The 26,110-nt window shown below is 43.9% G+C and overlaps 2 protein-coding genes across 2 annotated transcripts in view; one reads left to right on the top strand and one right to left on the bottom strand.

Moving 5' to 3' along the window:
* LOC147088163 (Fc receptor-like protein 5) overlaps positions 1-26,110 on the top strand; it is a 162,501-nt gene that overhangs the window by 75,230 nt on the left and 61,161 nt on the right. The gene's annotated exons all lie outside the window — the stretch shown is intronic.
* The window catches only part of LOC147088164 (alpha-1B-glycoprotein-like), a 47,144-nt gene continuing 42,518 nt past the window's right edge, over positions 21,485-26,110 (bottom strand). Inside the window, exons 7-8 of the mRNA XM_085977751.1 lie at positions 22,945-23,067; positions 21,485-21,543 (exon numbers count right to left, since the gene is read on the bottom strand). Of these exons, the coding sequence (XP_085833877.1) occupies positions 21,485-21,543; positions 22,945-23,067 (182 nt within the window). The remainder of the gene's footprint in view (positions 21,544-22,944; positions 23,068-26,110) is intronic.

Genomic DNA, 26,110 nt, shown 5'->3' with positions numbered 1-26,110 from the left:
TATCCCATGAGCCTCAATTTTCCATGCTAATCTTTTATGTGGGACCTTATCGAAGGCCTTTTGGAAGTCCAGGTACACCACATCTACTGGCTCTCCCCCATCTATTCTACCAGTTACTCCCTCAAAAAATTCCAATAGATTAGTCAAGCACGATTTACCCTTTGTAAATCCATGTTGACTCTGTCCTATCCTGTCCCCATTTGCTAAGTGCTCCGCTATTTCATCCTTAATGATGGACTCCAGCATTTTGCCCACAACTGATGTAAGGCTTACAGGTCTGTAATTACCTGCTTTTTCCCTACCCCCCTTTTTGAATAGTGGGGTAACGTTAGCTACCCTCCAATCCATCGGCACTGTTCCCGAGTCTAATGAATTCTGAAAAATCATCCTTAGTGCATCCGCTATCTCTAGGGCCACCTCCTTCAGTACCCTAGGATGCATGTTATCAGGCCCTGGGGATTTGTCCACCTTCAATCCCTTTAGCTTCCTTAACACCATATCCTTAGAGATATTGATTTGCGTCAGTTCCTCCTTTGCCAATGTCCCTATTTTTTCCGATATCCCAGGGAGGTTTTTTGTGTCTTCCTTCGTAAAGACTGACCCAAAGTATGCATTTAGTTGATCTGCCATTTCCTTATTTCCCATTATATATTCCCCCGTATCTGACTGCAATGGACCAACTTTGGTTTTCACCAGTCTTTTCCTTTTGATATATTTATAAAAGCTTTTGGAGTTAGTTTTTATATTTTCCGCCAGCTTGTTTTCGTAAGCTATTTTGCCCCTCTTGATCATGCCCTTTGCCCTCCTTTGCTCTATCTTAAACTGTTCCCAATCTTCCGCTCTGGCGCTTTTTTTGGCTATTTTATACGCCCTATCTTTGGATTTTATGCTGTCTCTAATTTCCCCTGTTATCCACGGTTGAGTCACCTTTTTAGATTTCCTTTTATGCCAGATTGGTATAAACAATTTTTGCAATTTTGTCATTCTATCTTTAAATGTTTGCCATTGTTTATCTACCTCCAGTCCTCCCAGGAACGTTGTCCAATCAGACCTACTCAGTTCCCGTCTCATGGCATCATAATTCCCCTTGTTTAAATTCAGGACCTTAGTCTCTGAGTCAATTTCTTCGCTCTCCATTTCGAGTGAGAAATCGATCATGTTATGATCGCTCTGACCCAAGGGTCCCCGTACAACAAGATTACTGATTAGTCCCTTCTCATTGCACAGTACCCAGTCCAATATAGCCTGTTCCCGAGTTGGTTCCTCGACATATTGATCCAGATAACCATCCCTTAAACACTCAAGGAATTCCTCCTCCTCATTATTTTTACTGATTAGGCTAGTCCAATCTATATGTAAGTTAAAGTCACCTATGATGACAGCTGTGCTCTTATTGCACGCTTCTCTAATTTCCCTCGTGATGCCCTCCCTAACCTCTATTTTACTATTTGGAGGCCTATATACCACTCCTATTAATGTTTTTCGCCCCTCGCTATTTCTTAGCTCCACCCATATAGATTCTGTATTAACTGAGTTAATATCCTTCTTTTCAATTGCATTTATCCCCTCTTTTACTAGCAATGCTACCCCTCCTCCCTTTCTTTTTTGTCGATCCTTCCTAAATACTGAATACCCCTGTATGTTAAGCTCCCAGCCCTGCTCACCCTGCAACCATGTTTCCGTAATCCCAATTAGATCATAATTATTAACCTCTATTTCCACAGCTAATTCATCTACCTTGTTCCTGATGCTTCTCGCATTAAGGTATAAAACCCTCAGGCTTTTTTTATGCTCACATTTTTTATGAATTAGTTTGGCCCTTTGTTTTTTGTTCCTCACCCTTTTACCATTTATTTCTGTCTGCCTTTCACTTTCCTCTATTTCACTACATAGGTTTCTAGCCCCCTGCCATACTAGTTTAAATGCTCCTATCTGAGAGGGTCAGAAAAACAAATGCTGTCGTCCAAGATCAGGTGATGACTATGTTATTTACAGATTCAAAGTAGCAACATGGTTTAAACAGAGAAATTTGGCATGACCGCTCCACAGCGCCACCGACGGGCCCGGGTCCACTACTGGATGATTACGCACAACTGTTTTCATAGTCAGTTTCTGCTTTAAAAGATGCCACAAGAGGATGGCCAGAAATCATGAAAGCTGGAAGTTGTACAGGGAAATGCTCAGACACATACAACACGTGTTCCAATAATGTCAGTACATGGTTAGTGGCATTGCTGATAATCACATGATTGGCATAAGTTGTTTAGAGAATTTAAGAAATGGCGATGATGAACAGAGAAATAATTTAGAATATTATTTCTCAGCACCACCTCTTGGCTAGAAAATTTAATTTTAACATGACAGTTGACTTCACAAAAGTTAATTGAAAATGTTGAAATGCTAAATTGACAGATAAAATGTTCACACAAAATCCTGACCGAAAATTAGTTCAACTGGAAATAGGTTCTGTCAACCGGAGCTGTGTGCCCGAATAATATATAGTTGTATGGTCTAGTTGTCTCATGCAGATATGAGTGATAGTCCATCACTTGCTTAAATAGCCTTGTTGATACCCATTTACTTTCACTTTTGGTGGGTGTTGCTACTGCAGATATACATTCTGTCGAAAGGGGCGAGAGAGAGGATGCAGTGTAAACAGACGGTATTGAGATGCCATAGACATGTGATATTATTTCTAGTGCATTGCTTGAAAGTGCACCAAATTGGAACGACTTGGTTTTGATATCAAACGTGGATACAGGAAATCTCTATAACTCTTGCTATAAATAGTCATTGATGTGTGTGGATGTGCGAAAGTGAGACAGACAGTGTTATTTGTCTTTTATGTTTCACATTCATAATGATATGTAAACTTAGAAAGCATTCACTTTCAGAATTAATCATATGCAGTTTAATTGTTGCAGTTTATGTGTGTTATTGTTTCTCGATGTTGTAGATGGTTGAACTCTCCCGAGTTCGTGGAACTGAGCCTGTATTTAAGCTTCCTTGGAATTTTACTTGTTTCAAATTGTAGCTTATCTTCAACTGCTTGTTTTTATGTAATGATTTTGAGTTGGCCAAATATATTCGGTGAATTACATGACATGCGTAGATAGATAGACAGATAAATCGATAGGATAAATAAATAGAGAGAGAGATCTAGGCAGACAGGCGGTCAGACAGACAGGAAGACAGACAGACAGACAGAGAGACTTAAATGAATGAGTGAATAAATGACCTGGGCAGTGAATACTGCTCATTGAATGGGTGACACTTATAGAAACATAGAAGATAGGAGCAGGAGCATGCCATTCTGCCCCTCGAGCCCGCTCCGCAATTTAATGAGATCATGGCTGATCGTTGAAATTCAGTGCCCTTTCCCTGCTTTCCGCTCATATCCCTTGATCCCTTTAGCCTCAAGAAATATACCCAACTCCTTCTTGAATATATTGCATGAATTGGCCTCCACTGCCCTGTGAGGCAGAGAATTCCACAGGTTCACCACACTATAGGTGAAGAAATTCCTCCTCATCTCTGTCCTAAGTGATTTACCCATTATCGTAGGACTGTGACCCCTGGGACAGGACTCCCTCTCCATCGGGAACAACCTTCCGGCATCTAGCCTGTCTGGTCCTGTTAGAATTTTATAAGTTTCAATGAGATCCCCTCTCATTCTTCTAAATTCGAGCGAATATAAGCCTATTCGACCCAATCTCTCATCATTCGTCATTCCTGCCATCCCAGGTATCAGTCTGGTGAATCTTTGCTGCACCCTCTCCATGGCAAGAACATTTCACCTCAGCTAAGGGGACCAAAACTGCACACAATACTCAAGGTGTGGTCTCACCAAGGTCCCGTACAACTGCAGCAAGACATCCTTGCTTCTGTATTCGAAACCACTCACTATTAAGGCCACTTGCCTTCTTAACCGCCTGCTGCACCTGCATGGTTACCTTCAGCGACTGGTGCACAAGTACACCAGGGTTTTATTGCACTTCCCATTTTCCTAATCTATTGCCGGTCATCTGTCTTCCTGTTTTTGCCACCGAATTGGATAACCTCGCATTTATCCACTTTATACTGCATTTGCCATGCATTTGCCCATTCACCCAACCTGTCCAAATCGTATTGGAGTTTCTTTGCATCCTCCTCACAAAACAGAGGCCCAGCTAGCTTTGTGTCGTCTGCAAACTAGGAGATATTACATCTACTTCTCTTGTCTAGATCATTTATATATATTTGGCCAGAAATTCGCGACCCACTGGTGAGTACGCGCTGGGTACTCACCCATAGGCCCTACGAAAGTGCCGGTTTTGTGCATGCACTGCATCTGCGCTGGAAACTGGAACTTCCGCTCCTTAAAGGAAGGTGTTCACAGGTCGAACACGTGCGCCGGTGATGCTGCACGTTTGCCTGGATCTTCCATTATTTTTGCACGTTTCTCCACAAGGGTAAGTCTCCAGCAACTACAATTTTAAAAAGCAGTCGCAAGGCATGCTTTTAACAAGGTAGTGGTGAATTAAGCAAAATTAAAATATTTCTTCCACAGGTTTATTATTTTAAAATACATAAAAGAAAGGTAAGCTTATTTTTGCTCTGTTAGAAAGTTTAATTATTTTTTTCAAAATTTAAATGATTGTTTAAAATAGTTATTTTATGTAATTTATAGTTATTTTAAAAATGTGCTGTATATTAAATTTATTTGAAATTTTAGTGATGTTTTGGGTCTGAATTGTATTCATAGATTTGACAGGCCTTCCTGCTACGATTGGCTCTCCATGGCCCACGTGATCCCAGGGGATGCTTCGAGCTGACTGCACCACTGCGATAAGCAAGCACAGCGCACCAGCAGTTGGAGCAGGCCCAGGATCGGAGTTCCACGCGGGCCCACAGCACAAATGCCGGCACGCTAGTTAAGTATAGGTCGGGGGCTTGCACCCGCGGGAAGCCCACGACCCGAATTTCTGGGCCATTGTGAATAGCAGGTGTCCTAGCACCGATCCCTGCGCTACCTCACAAGTCACTGCCTGGCCCCTCTGAAAAAGACCCGTTTATTCCAACTCTTTGCTTCCTGTCTGAAAAACCAGTTCTCTATCCAAGACAGTAACTTACCCCCATCCCATGTGCTTTAACTTTACATGCTAATCTCTTATGCGCGACATTATCTGAAGCCTTCTGAAAGTTCAAATACACCACATCCACTGGTTCTCCCTTATCTATTCTAGCAGTTACATCCTCAAAATTTCCAGTAGATTAGTCAAGCACGATTTACCTTTAGTAAATTCTGTTGACTTTGTCCGAACCTGTCACTGTTTTGCAAGTGCTCAGCTATTACATCTTTTATAATGGACTCTAGCATTTTCCCCACTACCGATGTCAGGCTTACTGGTCTATAATTCCCCACTTTTACGCTACCACCCTTTTTAAATAATGGTGTTACATTAGCTATGCTCCAATCCATGGGAAATTTTCCAGTGTATGTAAAATTTTGGAAGATGACCAGCAATGCATCTATTGTTTCTAGGGCCACTTCCTTAGGTACCCTAGGATGTAGATAATCAGGCCCTGAGAATTTATCAGCCCTTAATTCTGTTAATTTCCCTAACACCATTTCCCTACAAATACTGATTTCATTCAATATATCCTCTCATTAGATTCTATGTTCCCCGACATCTCTGGGAGTTTATTTGTGTCCTCCTTTTGAAGACATAACCAAAGTATGTATTTAATTGGTCAGCCATTTCTTTGTTCCCCATTATAATATCCCCTGATTCTGACTGCAGTGGACCTATGCTTGACTTCACCAATCTTTTTCTCTTCACATATCTATAGAAGCTTTTACAATCAGTTTTTATGTTGCCTGCTAGATTACTCTCAACCTATTCCCCCTTCTTAATTAAGCCCCTTTCCCTCCTTTGCTGACTCCTAAACTACTCCAAATCCTGAGGTTTGCAGCTATATCTGACCAAATTTTATGGGCTCTCCTTGGATCTTATGCTATCCTAAATTTCCCTTGTTAGCCACAGTTGATTCAAGTTTTTTGTTTCATTTTTATGCCAAACAGGAATGAACAATTTCTGTAGTTCATCCATGAGATATTTAAATGTTTGCCATTGCCTATCCACCATCAGTTCTATAAGTTACGTTCCACAATCCTTCGAAGCCGACTGGTGCCTCATACCATTGTAGTTTCCTTCATTTAATTCCAGGGCCCAAGTCTCTGAGTCAGCTACTCCATTCTCCATTTTAATGAAGAATTCTCTCATATTATGATCGCTCCTCCCCAAGGGTCAACGCACAACAAGATTGCTAATTAATCCTTTCTCATTACTTAATACCCAGTCTTAGATGGCCTGATCTCTAGTTGGTTCCTCGACATATTGGTCCAGGAATCCATCCCGTATAAACACTAGGAATTCCTGCCCCACAGTATTGTTACTAATTTTGTTAGCCCAATCTATATGTAGATTGAAGTCACCCATGATAACTGCTGTGTCCTTATTGCACGCAGCTCTAATTTCCCGTTTAATGCCATCCCCAACCTCAGCATTACTCTTTGGGGGCGGGTGGTCTGCATACAACTCCCACTAACGTTCTCTGCACCTTGGCATTTCTCAGCAGATTCCACATCATCAGAGCTGATATCCTTCCTTACTATTGTGTTAATCTCCTCTTTAAGCAGCAACGCTAGCCCACCTACTTTTCCTTTTTTCCTCTCCTTCCTGAATATTGAGTACCCCTGGATGTTATCAGCTGTCGTTCCATTTTTGTTCAAATACCTCACCAAAAACTGGAAATACATAATGTGCAGATCAGGCCAACCAAATTGTAGCTTCGATTCAATGATATATGAATCGGCGCTGTTTAGTGCTTCTTTATGTTAAATTTATTGCAGAAGTCTTCATTTTCATGACCCTCATTTAATTCTTGCATCTCGCCTGCTGTTTGTTCATTCTGCATAACTATCAGGTTTGCTTAGCGCTGGTTAGGAAGGGTCCGACTTCAGTGACGGCCTCTATTTCATGATGTAATATTGGACCATATATTCCTCTTGGAGGTTTCCTGCAGACGGAAGCCCCCAACCTGCAAAAAAGAAGCGCAACTTCCTTAATGCTCCTGGCCCACGTAATCTTCTGATTTAATACTGAGGACTCCTGGGCAGCGTATGCATATGACGCAGCGTGCGTGGAGCCGAGGGCTTCGACCGTCGGGGAGACACGCCCTCAAAACTTATATTTGCATAGGCCACGCCCCCGATTTTTTCAGCTCTTCAGAAGCATTCAAAACTGAAAATAACTGCAAAACTCAATGGTAAGTTGTTTCTTTTTAGTTTTTTGAATCTTTGTACATTTTTGGAAACGTTTAAAGACTTTTACATGGATTTGTAGAATTTTAAATAGTTCTTAAGAGGTTGGAAGCAATTTAAAGCGTCTTAAATGCCCTGAAAACTGTTTTTCATTCATTTCAATTAATCAGCATAGTGAAATGGATGGACTGAGCACAATTCGCCTGATTTCCAGAGCTCAGGGTTTCAGTGCCGATGACAGCAGCACACTCCTCAATGAGGTTGAGATGAAGCAATGGTGGATCCTTCTGAATGAGAAGTCCAGGGCGCCACGCAAAGGACAGATGATAGCTTGGGCAGAAGATGCTAAAGCTGTCTATGCAAACTCCATCATTACACAGACAGTGGAACAATGCTGCAAAAAAAAATAATGATTTGCTGCGATCTGCCAAGGTTTGTACAGTTATTAGAATAGTCAACGGTAACATTACTTTAAATTTGACTGAAGTATTTTTAAACTGCTCTTAGATGCATGTGTGTTGTCAAGTGACTTCATTATCCAGGCATGTGAGCATGTTTTAAAATGTTATGACTTTGGGGTCAATCCGTGTCAACCATTGTGCTCTTATCTTGACTGCACAGGTTTGAGTAATAAAATTTAAGTTAGTGAGTGAAAAAAACCTGTCTCCAAAGCAGCTTGTGACCCTCTGTCAAAGACAGGTGGATGATCTCTGGAACAAAACTGCAGTTTCATGATGTTTCATATTTTCTATTTTCATTTTAGAGCAAAATTGTTAACAGTGCCAGAGAACGTGCATTGACAGGCGGTGGTGTTGTCACCCTAAGGGATTTATGAAAGCTTGAGGTAAGGGTCGAGCAGCTGCTTGGACTCAGTAGTGGCTGTAAAGTGTCTGCTGCCCAATCAGATATTGGGAGAAGGAAATGTGAGTTAGTCTGCCCGGCTGTATGTTTAAAAATGTTAGGTGTGTGTTTAATATCATCGTCTGTGATATGGCAGATCGTAGTTCACCTTTGTAAATGTTTACTGTTTCCTTCCCACAGGTGGACAGCATCCATTTCACAAACGGCATAAACAGTGCATTGAGTTTGCGGCTGCCGAGGGCATTGGAGAAGGGGTGACTGATGGAGTGGGAGCAGTAATTGAGATGGAGGAGGTGAATGATGACTGTGGTTCCACAGCCAGACACCAACCTGATATTGCAAAGCAGGTGGGAGAAGCAGAAATACGTTCAATGCAATGGAATGACATCGAAGCTCATTTGCAACAGATTGAAGGGTTGAGCAAGAGATGTTTACTCTTAATGAGAAGAAAGTTGACTCTCCTGCCTCTATCAGGCCGGGAATTGATGTTGTTGGTATTGAGCTGAATCAGATTAGCGAGTCTCTCATTCAAATATTGCACTTGCTTAAAACCGGTTCTGCTGCAATTACTTTGCCTCCTGCAGAACCGCCCTTGGCTGCTCCCAGCGCAGACACAGTGCAGGCGCACGAGAGAGCAGCTCCACCAGTCTTGATGCAAGCAAACGTTGCCTTTCAGCAGCAGCAGCAACCCTGCCAGGTGGCAATAGCAGGTGAGCAAGTGCTGGCGCACAGGGGCCTTGCACTTGGCAGCAGAGGGCTCGTGTCACGGGGATGGGGAAAGCTCAGTAAGATGTCACCTTTTGCACAATCTACCTCCTTTGATCCTCAAGCACAGATGCGAGGGGGCAAATCGTTCAATTCATTAATGTTTCATTGTATTTAAATGCTAAATGTTGTCGTTGCTTTTTTTATTTAAATATAAATTTGTGACTGAATGTATTTGTAACCATTCCATTTAAAAAGTACGTCCTCTAGTCACTTTGAAAAAAACTTCAACTATTTTATTTGCATAAAAAATTAATATTAAAACTTTTTGAAAATTAGTGAATAGCTAAAGTCCATGCCTTTATTGCACTAGAAACAAATAATCACTTTATACTCTTTAGAAATATTATTCAAAAATTATATTTGTGCATGTTTAAAAAGTAGAAAATAGCTACTTAACATCTAAAAGTTAAAAACTAAGAACATCAAAACTGAACCTCTAAAGTCTTTGATGCTGCAAAAAAAGTGCACTGTTTCACTTTAAATTGTGTCTGTTCCTTTCTTTGACTCGCTGGGGGAGGTGGAGGAACAAGGCGGCACTATCATCAACTCGTAAAAGTGTTGGCTACTAGCAGTTCCCGAGTAGCCTTACTTTCGGCAGCACTTGGCTCCTCCCCATCAGGCCTGGCCACAGGCACATTGGCATCGTCCATGTTCTCCATTTCAACAGGGAACTCCTCTGCAAGTTTAAGGGCCAGTCCTTCCTGCAGGGCAAAATTATGCAAAGCAGAACAGGGCACCACAATCCTTGCCACTTTCAGTGGAAAATACTGCCAGGTCCCCCCTGACCTGTCCAGGCTCCAGACGCATGATGTCAGAACCCCAATTGTACTCTCCACCACTTGCCGTGTAGACACGTGTGCCTGGTTGTATCTCTTCTGAGCCTCATTATTGGTCTTGTGGTAGGGAGTCATCAGCCATGGACTTAGCGGGTAGCCCTTGTCGGCTAATATCCATGCGTATCTTGGAGGCAATGTGCTGAGGGTGCCATATAAGTCCGAGTCACGGTGGAAAAAGGAGTCATGAGCAACTCCCCGGTGTTCTGCATTCACGTTTAGGAACATGATGTACACATCACAGACTATCATGACATTAAATGAATGTAACTCCTTGCTGTTGATATATGTCACAGGTACATCCATTGGTGCCTTCAGTAGAACAGGGGTTCCATCGAAGGCTACAATCACTTTGGGGAATCCAGCAATGCTATAAAATGCATGTGCCATCTCCTCTTGATGGCGAGTGGACAAGTCAAAGTCTATGAACACTGAGACCCTAAGGAAAATGGCATCTGTGTTCTGGTGAATGCAGCCTAACGCAGCACTCTGGGAGACGCTCGAAATGTCACCTGTGCCTGCCTGTAATAAACCACTTGCAAAGAAGTTCAGTGCTGTGGTTAACTTCATGTTCGCTGACAAGGCAGTGCGGGTCTTGGAGCGTGTTTGAAGGTCATCCTTTCACATGTCACATAGTCAGACAGTTGCCTCTTTAATGAAGCGCAGCCTCCTCACACACAACTGCTCCGACAGCATCTCAAATGACAGCCTCCCCCTGTACACTCTCTGGGCTGGGTAGTAGTTCCTCCTGATCAGGAGATGGTGATGGTCCCTCAATCTTCTTTCTTGCTCCATGGCGTTTCCAATTCTGTGATGCACAATCGCACCGAGTTGCAGGGCATCATCGTCGGAGGACATGATTCTCCCTCACAGGCTTCCTCTTTAAACAGATGAAGTACTTGTAAGGAAAAGATGCAAGGAGTTGGAGAAGTTATTTTAAGAAAGTGAGTGGCTAGAACTTAACGACGGATATGGTGGGAAATGTGCGGTATCGGATTGGGAGCACATCATACCCGCCTGATGAATATTACGGCCCGAGATGATTTTCGAAGAACTTTAAAATTTTCATAAAGTCATACAATATTTAAAGTGCATGGAAGAGATAACATATAACTAATTGAAAGTTTCTGGCATAATTTTTTAAAACTTTAGTAAATGTTAAATAATTCATTTTTAATCAGTCATTTTCACTTTTAATAAAATGAAATCCAATTCAATAGAATGTTTACCTTGCACACGGCGATAGCTGCTCCTTAAATTAATTACACTCCTCAAAACAAGTTACAAAACCAATAAAGTTTTTAGCAAATTAAAGTTATTAAAAACTTACCTCAGGCTTTCTACAAAGAATTTTGCTCACTTTCAGAGTTAAAATTATTCCGATTCCAAGCCCCCTGCTGGAAACGTTTTTCTTCCTGCAGCTTCTTCTGTTATAATGCAGGCTGTATGCCAGCTTTTAATAGTCGCAGCTGTTTCGGACGCACCTGAACTCAAGTATTTGAGAAATCATCGGAAGTATGAGGCGGTAGGGCTGTCTTTCCTGCGCATGCGCTTGATCTGTCAAGCACATTCTTGTCAGATCGGCAATAACGGTTTTCAGCGCATGCACTTTGCATGCCTGAAACCGGCATTTCCGATGTCCCTACTGGCGTATGCACAGCTCGTACACACCCGTAGGCAGTGGAATATCCGGTCCATTGCATGCTTCATATATTATCGCAGTTTTGTTGCACAAATCTTTACAGCTAGAAAATACAGAGAGCTGATTGGATGTGTTTGGAAAATTTTGTTTGTTTAGCTCTGAATTGAATCCTAAATTAATGGTGTGTCCAGGAGAGACAAATTAAACATTTTTATTGTCAATCTGAAATATTTCAAAGTTAAATTGTAATTCTCGGACCCTTCCTTGCCAACAGTTAGCAAACGTGATCTTCATGCAGAATGAACAATAAGTGGGAGAGATACAATAATTAAATGGGGGCACTGAGCATGCAGAATTGTGCAACACATCTTATTTATAGATGTGTTGCATTTATTTATAGATCTGTCATTCTGTCTGTCTTTCCGTCATTCCGTCTGTCTTTCCGGCTATGCAATCAAAAGTTACAGAGCGTACCTACACATATGTTATATCAAAGGACTGCTTATCATTAGGGGACTCTTATAGGTGTATTTACTTTTTCGTCGGACAAAAATTGTTCCGACAGTATAAAAAAACTTTCAAAAAAAGGACAAAATCCGCTCATTAGCGTTGAGTGACATGATGGTTCACCAATCCTGCAGGGGATAGCATTGAGTGACATGATATTTGATCAATCGGTGCGTCACAGGGGCCATTTCATTATGTATTTGGGCGGGACAAATCATTCTAAGCTCAGGTGAGTGGCCGCCATCTTCATTCCCACTTTCTGTTTGTTTATTTTCTAGGTGGGGCCTAATCCTTCAGAGACTATAAATAAATTAGTTTAGCCTTCTTTGCTCAACAAAGAGATGGACACTGGAGTGATTACACGTGAGCCAGTTGGAGGATTGAGAAGTGAGTGAAATTTCTGATGTTTTATTAGGAGTGCTTCTTTTTAAAAAACAAAAATTTTGGGTGTTGTAGGAGCAGTTTAACCACTTTTTAAAAAAAAAAAGAAAGACATTTCGGAAATGGCGTCCGCTGTTCTTCACACCACTTTAAAACAAAAATGGTCTTTTCCCGAGCATTGCGCGCTCTCCCTGCTAACCATTTTTTATAAAGAAAAAAAACACACAAAATGGCGTCCGCCGTTCTTCACACCACTTAAAAAAAAAAGTTCGGTGTTTTCCCGAGCATCGCGCGCTCTCCCTGCTAACCACTTTTTTAAAAAGAAAAAAAGACACCCAAAATGGCGTCCGCCATTCTTCACACCACTTTTTATTTTAAAAAAAATGTTGGTCTTTCCCTGAGCATCGCGCGCTCTCCCTGCTAAACACTTTTTTAAAAAGAAAAAAAAACACCCAAAATGACGTCCGCCGTTCTTCACACACCTTTTAAAAAAAAATTCTATCTTTTCCCGAGCATCGCGCGCTCTCCCTGCTAACCACTTTTTAAAAAGAAGAAAAAACACTCAAAATGGCGTCCGCCGTTCTTCACACCACTTCTTAAAAAAAAACAAATTTGGTCTTTCCCCGAGCATCGCGCGCTCTCCCTGCTAACCACTTCATTAAAAAGATAAAAAAACACCTAAAACGTTCTTTTTCCGAGCATCGTGCGCTCTCTCTGCTAACCACTTTTTTAAAAAGAAAAAAAACCACCCAAAATGGACTCCGCCGTTCTTCACACCACTTAAAAAAAAAATGTTATATTGGTCTTTTCACGAGCATTGCGCGCTCTCACTGCTAACAACTTTATAAAAAGAAAAAAAAACACCCAAAATGGCATCCGCCGTTCTTCACACCACTTTAAAGAAAAAAAAAATTCCGGTCTTTCCCCAAGCATCGCGCGCTCTCCCTGCTAACCACTTCTTTAAAAAGAAAAAATAACACCCTAAATGGCGTCCGCAGTTCTTCACAACACTTTAAAAAAAAATTGGTGTTTCCCTGACCCACTCGCTCCCCCCTCCCCCTTCCCTCTCTTCTCACCCCTGTTCTCCCCTCTCCTTCCCTGCCCCTCTCCTCTCCACCCTCAACCCTGTCTCTCCTCCACTTCGCCCTCACTCCTGCCCTCCGCCTCTCTCTCCTTCCCCCCTGCCAATCGGCTCCTTCTCTTCACATCACCGAGCAACAGCAAACAGGGAAGCTGGAAGTAAAGGCAGCTCCTTCCCTCTCTCAATCTCCCTCTCTCTCTCTCTCTATGTCTCTCTTCCTCCTCTCCCCCCTCTCCCCCACTCACCCCTTCTCCCTCCCCTCCAGCCCTCTCCCACCCCCTCCCCTCCCACTCCCCTCTCCCCCCCACTCCCCCCTCCCCCTTCTACACCCCTCTCCCCGCCTTCCCCCGCCCCCCCTCTCCCCAGCCCCTCCCCCCTCTCCCACCCCATAACAACCCCTCTCCCCACCTCTCCCCCCTCCCCCTCACCCCCTCCCCTCTCCCCCCTCTCCCCCCTCCCCCTCTCCTCCCCCTACGCATCCCCCCTCTCCTCCCCCCTACCCCCCACTAAACCCCTCCCCCTCTCCCCCCTCCTCCCCCTCTCTCTCTCCTCCCCCTCTCTCTCTCCTCCACCCTCTCTCTCTCTCCTCCCCCTCTCTCTCCTCCCCATCTCTCTCTCCTCCCCCCTCTCTCTCTCCTCCCGCCCTCTCTCTCCTCCCCCCTCGCCCTACACCCCTCTCTTTCTCTCCTCACCCCTCTCTCTCTCCTCCCCTCTCTCTGTCTCCATCCCTCTTGCTCCCTCCTCCCCCCTCTCTATCCCCTCCCCCCTCTCTCTCTCCTCCCCCGCTCTCTCTCTCTCATCCCCCCTCTCTCTCTCTCCTCCCCACCACTCACTCTCTCCTCCCCCTCTCTCTCTCTCCTCCCCCCTTTCTCTCTCCTCCCCCTCGCTCTGTCTCCTCCCACACTCTTGCTCTCTCCTCCCCCCCTTCTCTCTCTCCTCCCCCTCTCTCTCTCTCCTCCCCTTTATATCTCCCCTCCCCCTCTCTCTCTCTCCTCCCCCTCTCTCTCTCCTCCCCCTCTCTCTCTCACCTCCCCCCTCTCTCTCTCCTCCCCCCTCTCACTTTCCTCTCCCCTCTCTCTCCTCCACTATCTCTCTCCTCCCCCCTCTCTCTCTCTCCTCCCCCTCTCTCTCTCCTCCCCCCTCTCTCTCCCTCCTCCACACTCTCACTCTCTCCTCCCCCTCTCTCTCTCTCCTCCCCCTCTCTCTCCTTCCCCCTCTCTGTCTCTCCTCCCCCTCTGTCTCTCTCCTCCTCCCATCTCTTCTCCCCCCTCTCCTCCCCTACTCTCTTTCCTCCCCCCTCTCTCTCCTCCCCCCTCTCTCCTCCACCCCCTCTCTCTCCTCCCCCCTCTCTCTCCTCCCCCTCTCTCCTCCCCCGTCTCCTCACCCCCTCTCTCTCTCTCTTCACCCTCTCTCCTCTCCTCTCCTCCCCCACTCTCTCCCTTTCCCTGACAGACAGACAAACACATTTATCTATATAATATAATAAAAATTGTTTTTCTTTTTTCATAAAAGCATGACCCCAAGAAAACGCAGGAGACTTACACCCAGCACTTCTGATGCGTCCCGAAACAAGACTAAAAGAGCCTCAGAGACTCCTGACGAGACTCGGGCATGTCAAGCTGATGACCGAACGAGACGTGCCCAAGCCTTAGCCTCACAGACTCCTGACCAGACTCACTCACGTCAAGCTCATGACTGGACGAGACATGCCCAAGCCATACCCAAGCCATAGCCTCACGGACTCCTGACCAGACTCAGTCACGTCAAGCTGATGACCGGACGAGACTTGACCAAGCCACAGCGTCAGAGAATCCTGGCCAGACTCTGTCACGTCAAGCTGATGACCGGACGAGACATGCCCAAGCCATAGCCTCACGAGACTCACTCACGTCAAGCTCATGACCGGATGAGACGTGCCCAAACCAGAGCGTCAGATAATCCTGACCAGATTCTATAACGTCAAGCTGATGACCGGACGAGACATGCCCAAGCCATAGCCTCACAGGCTCCTGACCAGACTCAGTCACGTCAAGCTCATGACCAGAGGAGACATGCCCAAGCCATAGACTCAGAGACTACTGACCAGACTCACTCATGGCAAGCTCATGACCGGTCGAAACATGCCCAAACCTTTGCCTCAGAGACTCCTGACCAGACTCGGGCACGTCGCCAGACCGCCAATAGATGGAGGGGCATTGCCAGTGCTGACATTTGGAGTCATTGGCTCCGAGCAGCCTTCTCCTATACACCCACCAGCAATTATGAAGCAGACCACACAGTCACCATTGGCAAGATGACCGTAATTTGCCCTCACTGTGGCACTCTGAAGTGGGAAGGAGAAATTGCTGGGATATGCTGCAATGGAGGAAAGGTTAAACTTCCAACACTAACAGCTCCGCCTGAACCCCTACACTCACTTCTGTTCGGCCGAAATCCAGCTTCAACACATTTCCTCACTCACATCAGAAAGTACAACAACTGCTTTGCAATGACATCTTTTGGTGCAAACAGAGTGCATGAATCAGGATTTTGCCCAAATTTTAAAGTTCATGGACAGGTGTACCATACCGTTGGCTCACTACTTCCTCTCCCAAACGAAAGACCTCAGTTTCTGCAAATCTACTTTTGGGTGATGACGAAGAGCAAGCCAATCGCCGCAGGGAAGCTGCTGTACTCCCCGCACATCAACACCAAATCAAGCTTGAAACTTTGCTTAAGTTACAGCGCATGCTTCATCACCAAAACCCATATGTTAACAGTTTCAAAACAGCCATCGAACCAACAACAAATGAAGACCTCAAAGTTGTCTTCAAAGCTGACAAGACTCCTGCAGGTGAACATAAGCAATGCTTCAATGCTCCGACCACCAAAGAGGTAGCCATTGTCATTGTGGGCCAAGAATTTGAACAACGGGACATTGTCTTGTTATCAGAGGTGGTCCACTCAAAAGAATTTCTGAGCATCACAGGTCATATGCTCCTCTGCAATACCAGCTTTTGTTTTGCCATGGGGAAGATGGATATGATGCTTACAACAAGATCCCACATGTTGACCATAAAACTGGTGTGCCACCTACAGCCCAAAGGCAAAAGATGGTTTCTGCCATGGAATTCTATTCATACAGGCTGATGGAACGAGAAACTGCTTCAAACCACCTGCTTCAGTGTGGACGACTTCTCCACCAGTTCCTCACTGACATGTATGCGAAAATAGAAGGAGAGTGGCTTAATTGGTTCCGGAATAACCAAAACCATTTGAGAGTCACAGACTATATACACTTACGAGATGCTGTGGCCAATGATGGCAACACTGAGGACATTGGTCAACTGATCATCCTACCATCCATCTTCGTTGGAGGTCCTAGGTACATGCATGAGCACACGCAACATGCCATGACCTATGTCAGAATCTATGGCAGACTTGACCTCTTCATCACCATGACTTGCAATCCCCAGTGGCAGGAGTTCCCACCCAAAGCTGGTACTGAAAGGCATGAGCTCATAGCACGGGTCTTCAACCTTAGGAGTTAAAAAACTGCTCAAACTCCTGACTGTGGGCAAAATTTTTGGTGCAAACAATTGCTACATGTACAGCATTGAGTGGCAGAAGAGAGGACTTCCTCATGTTCATCTGTTACTCTGGCTTCAGGCAAAGATTCACCCCAATCAAATTGATTCCTTCATCTCTACAGAGCTAACCGATAAGGTCCAGGATCCAATCCTCTTTGATGTTGTTGTAAAAAATATGATTCCTGGTCCTTGTGGGCGACACAACCCTTTTTCTCGCTGCATGAAAAACAATGCATGTACAAAAGGGTACCAAAGCCACTCCGCGAAGAAACTCAGCATGGGGATGAAGGCTATCCTTTGTACAGGAGAAGGGGCAAAGACAGTGGAGGTTTCAGCACTGAGGTAAGAATGCGAACTAAAAAATCTAGCCACTCAAGTCAACCTGGTCCGTCAACTCAGACAACACAGCAAAGACAGACATTTGAAGTTGACAACCGTCGGATTGTTCTTACTGTACACTCCTATCCAATTTCTTCAAGTTTCACATCAATGTGGAGTACTGCCACTCAGTTAAGTCTATCAAATATGTGTGCGAGTACCTCCATAAGGGCAGTGACCAAGCTGTCTTTGATCTTGAAGAGGCTGGACAGCAGAATCAAAATGATGAGATCACCACACATCTGATGGGCCGTTACATCTGCAGCAATGAGGCAGCCTGGCGAACTTTTGGATTTGACATCCACGACCGTTACCCCACTGTCACTAAATTGGATGTTAACTTGGAAAATGAAAAAAGGGTTTGATTCCGACCTGCAAATGCCAGCCAACGTGCCGAGGGACCACCAAAGACAAAACTTACAGCATTCCTTGAGTTGTGCCAAACGAATGACTTTGCCAAGACACTTTTCTATCATCAGGTGCCCAAGTACTACACCTGGCAGCCAAACAAGACATGGCGGGCTCGGCGCCCTGGAGCAGGTCAGAAGGAAGTTCCTGGTCATACAGGGGTGTACTCATCAGATGCACTTGGCAGAATCTACACGGTCCATCCAAACAACACAGGGTGCTTTCACTTTCGTCTACTCCTCCATGAGGTTGCTGGCCCCACATCATTTAATGACCTCAAGACTGCCGATGGCCATCTCTTTGAGTCTTTTCAAGAAGCTTGCCGCAGGAGAGGACTCATTGAGGGTGACAGTCATTGGCATGCAACGATGACAGAAGCTGAACTGTCTTACTCCCGCAATAGGCTACGAAAACTCGTTGCCATTATAAATGCCCTCTGCAGACATTCCAACCCGATGAAATTGTGGGAAGATCACAAAGGCAGCCTCATGGAAAACATCTTAAGCCGACTTGGCAGAGCCAACCCCAAATTGGCACTCAACTTCACGGATGCGATGTACAATCAGGCATTGATCATTTAGGAGGACAAGACTTTGGCATTGGCTGGCAAGTCTCTGACTCAGTTGAACCTTCCATCTCCCAATAGGAATGATTCTCCAGGTCTCAGCAGAGAGGTCCTCAGAGAAACCACCTACAATGTTGAGGAACTGACCTCCTTTGTCACAGTCACTGAGCCTAAATTGCTTCCAGACCAGAAACAGAGCTATAGGTTGGTTCTCGATATGGTGGAAAGCAACACTGCTGGCATTATCTTCCTCGATGCCCCTGGTGGAACAGGAAAGACATTCCTGATCAATCTTTTGCTGGCCACGGTTCGCTCTAAGGGATTCATTGCACTGGCTGTTGCCTCATCAGGATTCGCTGCAACTCTTCTGCAAGGAGGTCGCACTGCCCACTCAAACTTTGCTCTCCCTCTGGATCTGACAAGACAAGAAGAACCAGTGTGTAACATTAGCAAATGTACTGGTGTTGCTGAGATGCTTCAAAAGTCTCGATTGATTGTGTGGGATGAGTGTACAATGGCCCACAAGAGGGAACTTGAAGCAGTCAACAGAACTCTTTAAGATCTGAGAGGCAACGATATGCTGATGGGTGGCATCGCACTGTTGCTGGCAGGTGATTTCCTCCAAATCCTGCCAGTTGTCCCCAGGGGAACACCTGCAGATGAACTCAATGCATGTCTGAAGGCATCCCATCTGTGGCCACATGTGCAAACAGTCCATTTGACGACAAACATGCGTGTTCATATGCATGTTGACGAGATGTCACAATCCTTTGCACGACTTTTACTACAATTGGGAGAAGGAAAGTTGCCCACTGACAGCAGTGGACAAATAACAATTCCTCCAGACTTTGGCAGTCAAGTAAAAACAGTTGATGACTTGATCTCAAACGTGTATCTAAACCTCCTCAATCACTTCAAAGATCACAACTGGCTGTGTGAACGGTCAATACTTGCACCCAGGAATGATACTGTCAAACACATAAACATGCTCCTTCTTCAAAAACTCCATGGCCAAGAGCAAATTTACAAAAGCGTTGATACTGTTTGTGACCGTGCTGGTGCGGTACATTACCCATTGAGTTCCTCAACTCATTGCAGCCTTCAGGAACGCCTCCTCACGAACTCGTACTGAAGGAAGGCACCCCCATCATGCTCCTAAGAAACATATCTCCACCAAAGTTGTGCAATGGAACCAGCCTGGCAGTCAAAAAGCTCATGCCAAATCTCATTGAGGGTACCATCATCTCAGGCTGTGCCAGAGGGTAGGATGTTCTCATTCCTTGCATTCCTATGATACCAACTGACTTGCACTTTCAATTCAGAAGGCAACAGTTCCCTCTGAGAATTTATTTTGCTATGTCAATCAACAAGGCCCGGGGCAGACTTTGAACGTTGCTGGCATCAACTTACTCACGCCCTGTTTTTCACATGGCCAGTTGTACGCAGCATGTTCAAGAGTTGCTGCATCCAGGAATCTGTTCATTTTAACACCGTCAGGAAAAACTGAAATGTTGTCTATCAACGGGCAGTCCAATAACGCAGAGTGCTCTCACCTTCATCTACTCCTCCATGAGGTTACTGGCCGAATCTCATTTAATTACCTCAAAACTCTCAATGGCCATCTCTGTGCCTCCTTTGCAAAAGCTTGCAGAAACAGAGGACTCCTTCAGGATCACATTCGTTGCCATCCAACGATGACAGAAGCTGCTCTGTCTTACTCCCCCAAAATGCTACAACATCTCTTTGTGGCCATCCTTCGCTCTAAGGTATTCATTGCACTGGCTGTTGCCTCATCAGGAATCGCTGCAACTCTTCTCCAAGGAGATCGCAATGCCCACTCAACCTTTCCTCTCCCTCTGGATCTCAATAGACAACAACACCCAGTGTGTAACATTACCACAGCAACTGCTGAGCTGCTTCCAAAGTCTAAACTCATTGTGTAGTATGAGTGTACAAAGACCCACCAGAGGGCACTTCAAGAACTCAACAGCACTCTACAAGATCTGAGAGGCTGCATACCTACTACAAGATAACGGATTTAACAATGTTAACAATTGAATAAATTTTTATTGAATATAAAATCACTCTGTACAATACCAAACCCATTGGGTTTGCAAACATTTACCAGAACGAGCATTCACTCAGTTTTTGGTTGTAACTCCACCATATTGTAAAATGTTGTATTGTTCTACATTATTATTGGCATAAATGTTCACTGTTCATTTCTAAACTGACCTCTAAATGAGTGAGATAGTATCTTTTATTTCCGTTTTCAACTCATACACTGAAAGATTGTGAATAATGTTATATCACTCCTGCATGGTTAGGAAGAGTTCTTCAATCCTAGCAGCTTTATAAACAGTTTTATAAACATGGCACAGCGTTCTTGAGTTCCCTCGGCACCACCGGGCACTCCAACTAGTTTCATTATAAAAAAGAACGAAACAGGATTGAGTCACATTTTATTGAACCAATGCAACAATTTGATTCGATGGATCAGCACGTAATACTTTTCCAAAGTTTAGTGATGAAAGTTTTTTTTAGCAAAAATGTAATTACAGGTGAGAAGTGTCATATCTTAAATTAACAGTATTCAGCTATCAGTTCATTCATTCACTCATTCATTTATGGATGTCTGTCCGCTTGTTTGTCTCTCCATCTCTCTCTGTCTGGCTCTGTATTTATTTATCACTCTATGTAACATGCTCTGGTTATTCAAGAACAAACGTCATGTAATTCACAGATTATATTTGGCCAACTCAAATTTCTCTTTAAAAATATGCAAGTGAAGCTAAGTTACAACTTGAAACAAGTAATACTCAACGAAAGCTTAAATGCAGGTTCAGTTCCACCAACTCGGGAGTAGTGAACCGTCTACAAAAGGCGAGAGACAATATTGCATTCGTACCACACATTGAGGGCAACTATTGTACTGAATTTTGAGTAATTGCAAAAGTGAATGCTGTAAAAGCTTATTTTATCGTTATGGATGTGAATCATAAGAGAAAATGATTCTTCTGTCTGACTCTCTCTCACACAGACATCCCGAAAGTATTGATAGAAAGAGGGGAAAATATCGAATATCCATGTTTGATATCAAATTTAAGTGTTTCCGATTTGGTTTACTTTCAGACACTGTTTTTGAGATAATGTCACATGTATCTAACATCTTGAATATGGGCTGATTAGAATGCAGTTTCATCATCGCCACTTTGGACAGAAGGTTTTCCTGCAGTAACATCTCCTACCAAAAGAGAAAGTAAATTGGTATCATCAAGGCTGCTCAGCAAGTGGTGGACTGTCACTGATATCTTCATGACACTAATCGAACATACAACTACATATTATTCGGGAGCACACTTCCGGTTCACATGACCTATTTCCAGTTGACTTACTTTTCGATCAGGCTCTTGTGTGGACATTTGCTGTGGCAAATTAACATTTCAATATTTCCAATAAAATTTTGCAAATTCAACGCTCATGTGAAAAGCAAAGCTTCTTGCCACGAGGTTGTGCTCTGCATTAAATTCTCAATTCCTTCTCCCTAATTCATCACCAGTTCTTAAAATTACGAAACAACTTAGGTTCAAAAGTGATTATGGGCAACGCCACTAACCATTCACTATCATTATTAAAAAACTTTTCTGAGTGCTTGCATTTCATGTACAAATTTTGGCTGTAATGAGTTCAGGGCATCCCCTTGCAGTTACTTATAAACATCCCGTCGGTGGCGCTGTGGAGCCAAATTTCTCTTTTCCACCATGTCTCAACCTTGAATGTGTAAAAAAGTATTCATCACCTGATCTTGGGCCAGGTCACAGGCAATTTTCTAGCACATGTCTATAACATGTAAAATTACTTATTTCGGCATGTGTTTATCTGACACTCTCAAATAAACTGTCTGCTCCTTGCTACCACTACCTGAGTCAGTTAGTAATTGATTGATTATTAATGGATAAAATCCAGCAATTGTAGTTAATGGTAGAATGTTAACCATCTCTTTGTATGGGTAAAAGGGATGACGGTCATCTTATCAAAGAATGTGTATGCGTTGACTCTTCTTGCACAGTGAAGCGATAATTACCATTTAAATGGTGCATTTTGAGTAACTGGAGTTCCAGATTTTTAAAAGTGTTGCAATGAGTTTAGCATAATTTTGCATATAGATGTAAAAGGCAGCATAGAACATTCTGATTGTTGGCAACTGGGCTGAACAGTAAACTCAAAGAGTTCTGTCGCAACTGGCAATTGCAACTGGTAAATATCAATAAACTGAAAGATATTTTGATTCAGATATAATCGATGTAGACAATTTAAGGGAATTCACAAATTACCAATCTGATTGCACTTAATTCGCTGGTTATTACAACTCCGCCACTTTCTGTCAGGTTCCCGCCAACCATCAGCTCTTTGTTGTCTTTATCGCCTCTTGCACTTTCAAAGATTATAGAAGTATTGTGCGCATATTATATCAAAGAGAAACAATATCCGGCCCTTTATTTTCAGCATCGGGACAAACTTTAGTCAGAGTGTCGACATTTAATAATACTTATTTATAGCACGGTGTGAAAAGCAAAACATCTTCCTTTCTGACTTAAATACAGTATGAAATATTGTGGAGATTCAGTAAATTATTCAAACGTACCGTCACGATGTTTCTTTGCCTTTATCAGCTTGCACTCTATTGCCAGAATAATCAGTGTCCCAATGAGGATAAATGCGGCGAGACACAAACGAATTGAGATTGAATAATAAAATAAGTAGTAACCTAGAAGAACAAAGACAGAGAGAATTTCAATGGGTAATGTTCCAGTTTCCACTGCAAACACAAGTGCAGGGTTATTCTGTAATCGTATCTAACCTATGCCTGGAAAGTACAGAGCTATCATGATAATCTCAATCAGCATTAATTATCAGGGACACACTCACTCGGGGAAGACTTTAATCACATTCCATTTCTTGGTGTTTCACCCTACATAAACTTGAGTTTATCCAAAATTCTGCTGCCCGTATCCTAAATCGCACTGATTCCCATTCACCCTCCTGCTCGCTGATCTACATTGGCTCCCGTTCAGACAAGGCAGCCATTATAAATGGACATTTTTGATTTCAAATCCCCCCATCGTCCTCGCCCCCTCCCTATCACTGTAGCATCATACAGCCTTACAATTCACAACCTCGTGTTGGAATCCCTCCATGACCCTCGCCCACAACCTAACTCTGTGAAATCCTCCACCCCGATAATTCTCTTCCTCCTCTTCAAATCCCTCCATGGACCTCGCTCCCTCCCTGTCTCTGTAAAATCATCCAGCCCTAAAATTCTCAACGTCGTTTCCAAATCCCTCCATGACCCTCGCCCCTCCCTATCTCAGTAATATCATTCATCTCTACAATTCTCACCCTCGTGTTCCAGTCCCTCCATCGACCTTGCTCTCTATCTATCTCAGTAATACCATCCAGCCCTAAAATGTTTAACCTCGTGCCCAAATCCCTCCATGGCCTTCGCCCCCTTCCTATCACAGTAATATCATTCAGCACTACAATTCTCATTCTCCGCCATGGCCCTCGCCCCCTCCCTACCTGTGTAACCTCCTCACCCCTACAATTCTCATCCTCCTCTTCAAATCACTCCATGGCCCTCGCCTCCTCGCTATCTCTGTAACATTCTGCGGCCATACAATTCTCACCCTCATGTTCAAATCCCTCCATGGCACTCGACCCCACCCCATCTCTGTAACCGCCTCCACCCCTACAATTCTCACCATCGTGTTCAAATCCCTCCGTGGCCCTGCCCGCTTCCAATCTCTGTAATCCTCCACCTCTACAATTCTCACAGTCGTGTTCAAATCAATCCATCACCTCAGCCCTCCCTATCTCTGTAGCCTCTCCCAGCCCTACAATTCTCACACATGTGTTCCAGTCCCTCCATAGCCCTCGCCCCCTCCCTGTCTCTGTAAATAGCTCCAGCCCTACAATTCTCAACTTTGTGTTCAAATCCTCACATGACCTCACACCTCCCTATCGCTGCAACTTCCTCCAGCCCTACAATTCTCACCCTCATTTTCATATTTCTCCATGGCACTCGCCCCTCACTATCTCTGTAACGTCCTACAGCACTATCATTCTCATCCTCGTGTTCAAACCCCTCCAACACCTCACCAGTCCAGATCTCAATATCCTCCTCCAGCCCTTCAAGACATCAAGATATCTGCGGTCCTCCAACTCTGTAAATTTGAGCATCCTTGATTTTATTCGCTCCACTAGTGGTGGCCGTGCTTTAGCTGCCTGGTCCCTGAGCTCTGGAATTCCCTTCCAAAACCTCTACGAATCTCTAACTCTCTTTCCTCGTTTTAACACGCTTGATAAAGCTTACTTCTTTGACTAATCGGTAGGTCCCCTGCCCTAATATCTCCTTATGTCGCTCTTTATCCTTGTGTTTGATAACTGCACCTGTGGAGCTGCTTGAGACGTTTTAAAACGTTAAAGGCTCTTTATCAGTGGAAGTTGTTGCTGTCGTTGTGGAATACTGCATCATTGGATTCTTGGGATTGTACCGGCAGCAGCCACTGCCATTTAAATTTATTTGATTCATTGCTTGTATGTTTTAAAGATTTATGTAAAAATCTAAGGGCATGGCTATTTACAGACCGAAAGCTGTTCGAACCAGTTTGGCGGATATTTCCAGCAGAGTATCACTGGCGCCCATTAGGCAGCAGAGTAATCAGGGGATGAGGGAAGGTAGATTCCACAAACTGCTGGTTTATTTTCTCCATTCCTGCATCTGATAAACAGGGAACCTCAGGCGGAATACAATATGGATAAAGCGGAATGTTTTGTGAGTTTTAGAGTGTATTAGTGTATGTGAGGTTGTGCGTTTGTGTATGTGTGTATGTGGCTGTGTCAGTGTGTGAATGTGTGCATATGTGTGTGTGTGCGAGTGTGAGTGAATGTGTGCATTTTTGTGTGTGCGTATGTGGGTGTGTCTGCCAGAGTGCATGTGGGAGAGTGTGAGCGTTTTTTGTGTGTGTGTCTCTTTGCGTGCGCGTATGTGAGTATGTATGTACGTTTGTGCATGTGTGTGAGTGTGTGTGTGAGTTTGAGATTGTGCACATTTCCGTGTGCATGTGTGAGTTTGTGAGTGTGTGTGAGTGTTTGTGTGTGTATGTATGTGATGTATGTGTGTGAGAGAGAGTGTGTGTGTGTCTGTGTGTGTGTGAATATTATTTTTGACTGTGTGTTTAATTTTTTTGCGTGTGTATAAGTGAGTGTGTGTTTCTGACTTTGTTTTTGGCTGTGTGTGTGTGTATGTATGTGTATTATTTTGTATATGTGAGTGCGTTTGTGTGATTTTGTCCATCTCTCTCTTACTGCAATGGGAATAAACTGATCGTTGCAAGGCAAGACAGAGCGGTCCTTTAAATTTGCCGTTACATTGTGGATAATACGGAGTATGTTGTGAATGTGATTGAAACAAGCATAGGAAGAATCCAGTGGCAACTGTTGAAATTAATTGCATCGCTCTTGACAGATCTGTGTTTGGAATCATTTAGTGCAGATGGCGAGAGCGAGGGACATCTGAAATTCTGCGTTTTCCTGGCGGTAACCGCAAAATTTTCAAAGAGAAATTGCAACAACCGCTAACAAATTAAATATAAAAAGCATTCTCCAAAATCTCGTAGGTCTGATTTTTGCACACTGGTTCTGGGAGAAGGCGGTTCGCTGACAGTGACATTTAACTACAATTTAAAATGTCCATCTCAAGAAATATAGGATGTAGCATCAAATTTATTGCTCAAAGCTAAGCCCGGTGT

Source organism: Somniosus microcephalus, unplaced genomic scaffold (genome assembly GCF_052327205.1).
Source record: "Somniosus microcephalus isolate GS21.2 unplaced genomic scaffold, FLI_Smic_1.0 unresolved_chr5, whole genome shotgun sequence".
Lineage (NCBI taxonomy): Eukaryota > Metazoa > Chordata > Chondrichthyes > Squaliformes > Somniosidae > Somniosus > Somniosus microcephalus.
This window is presented reverse-complemented; position numbering and strand designations above follow the sequence as displayed.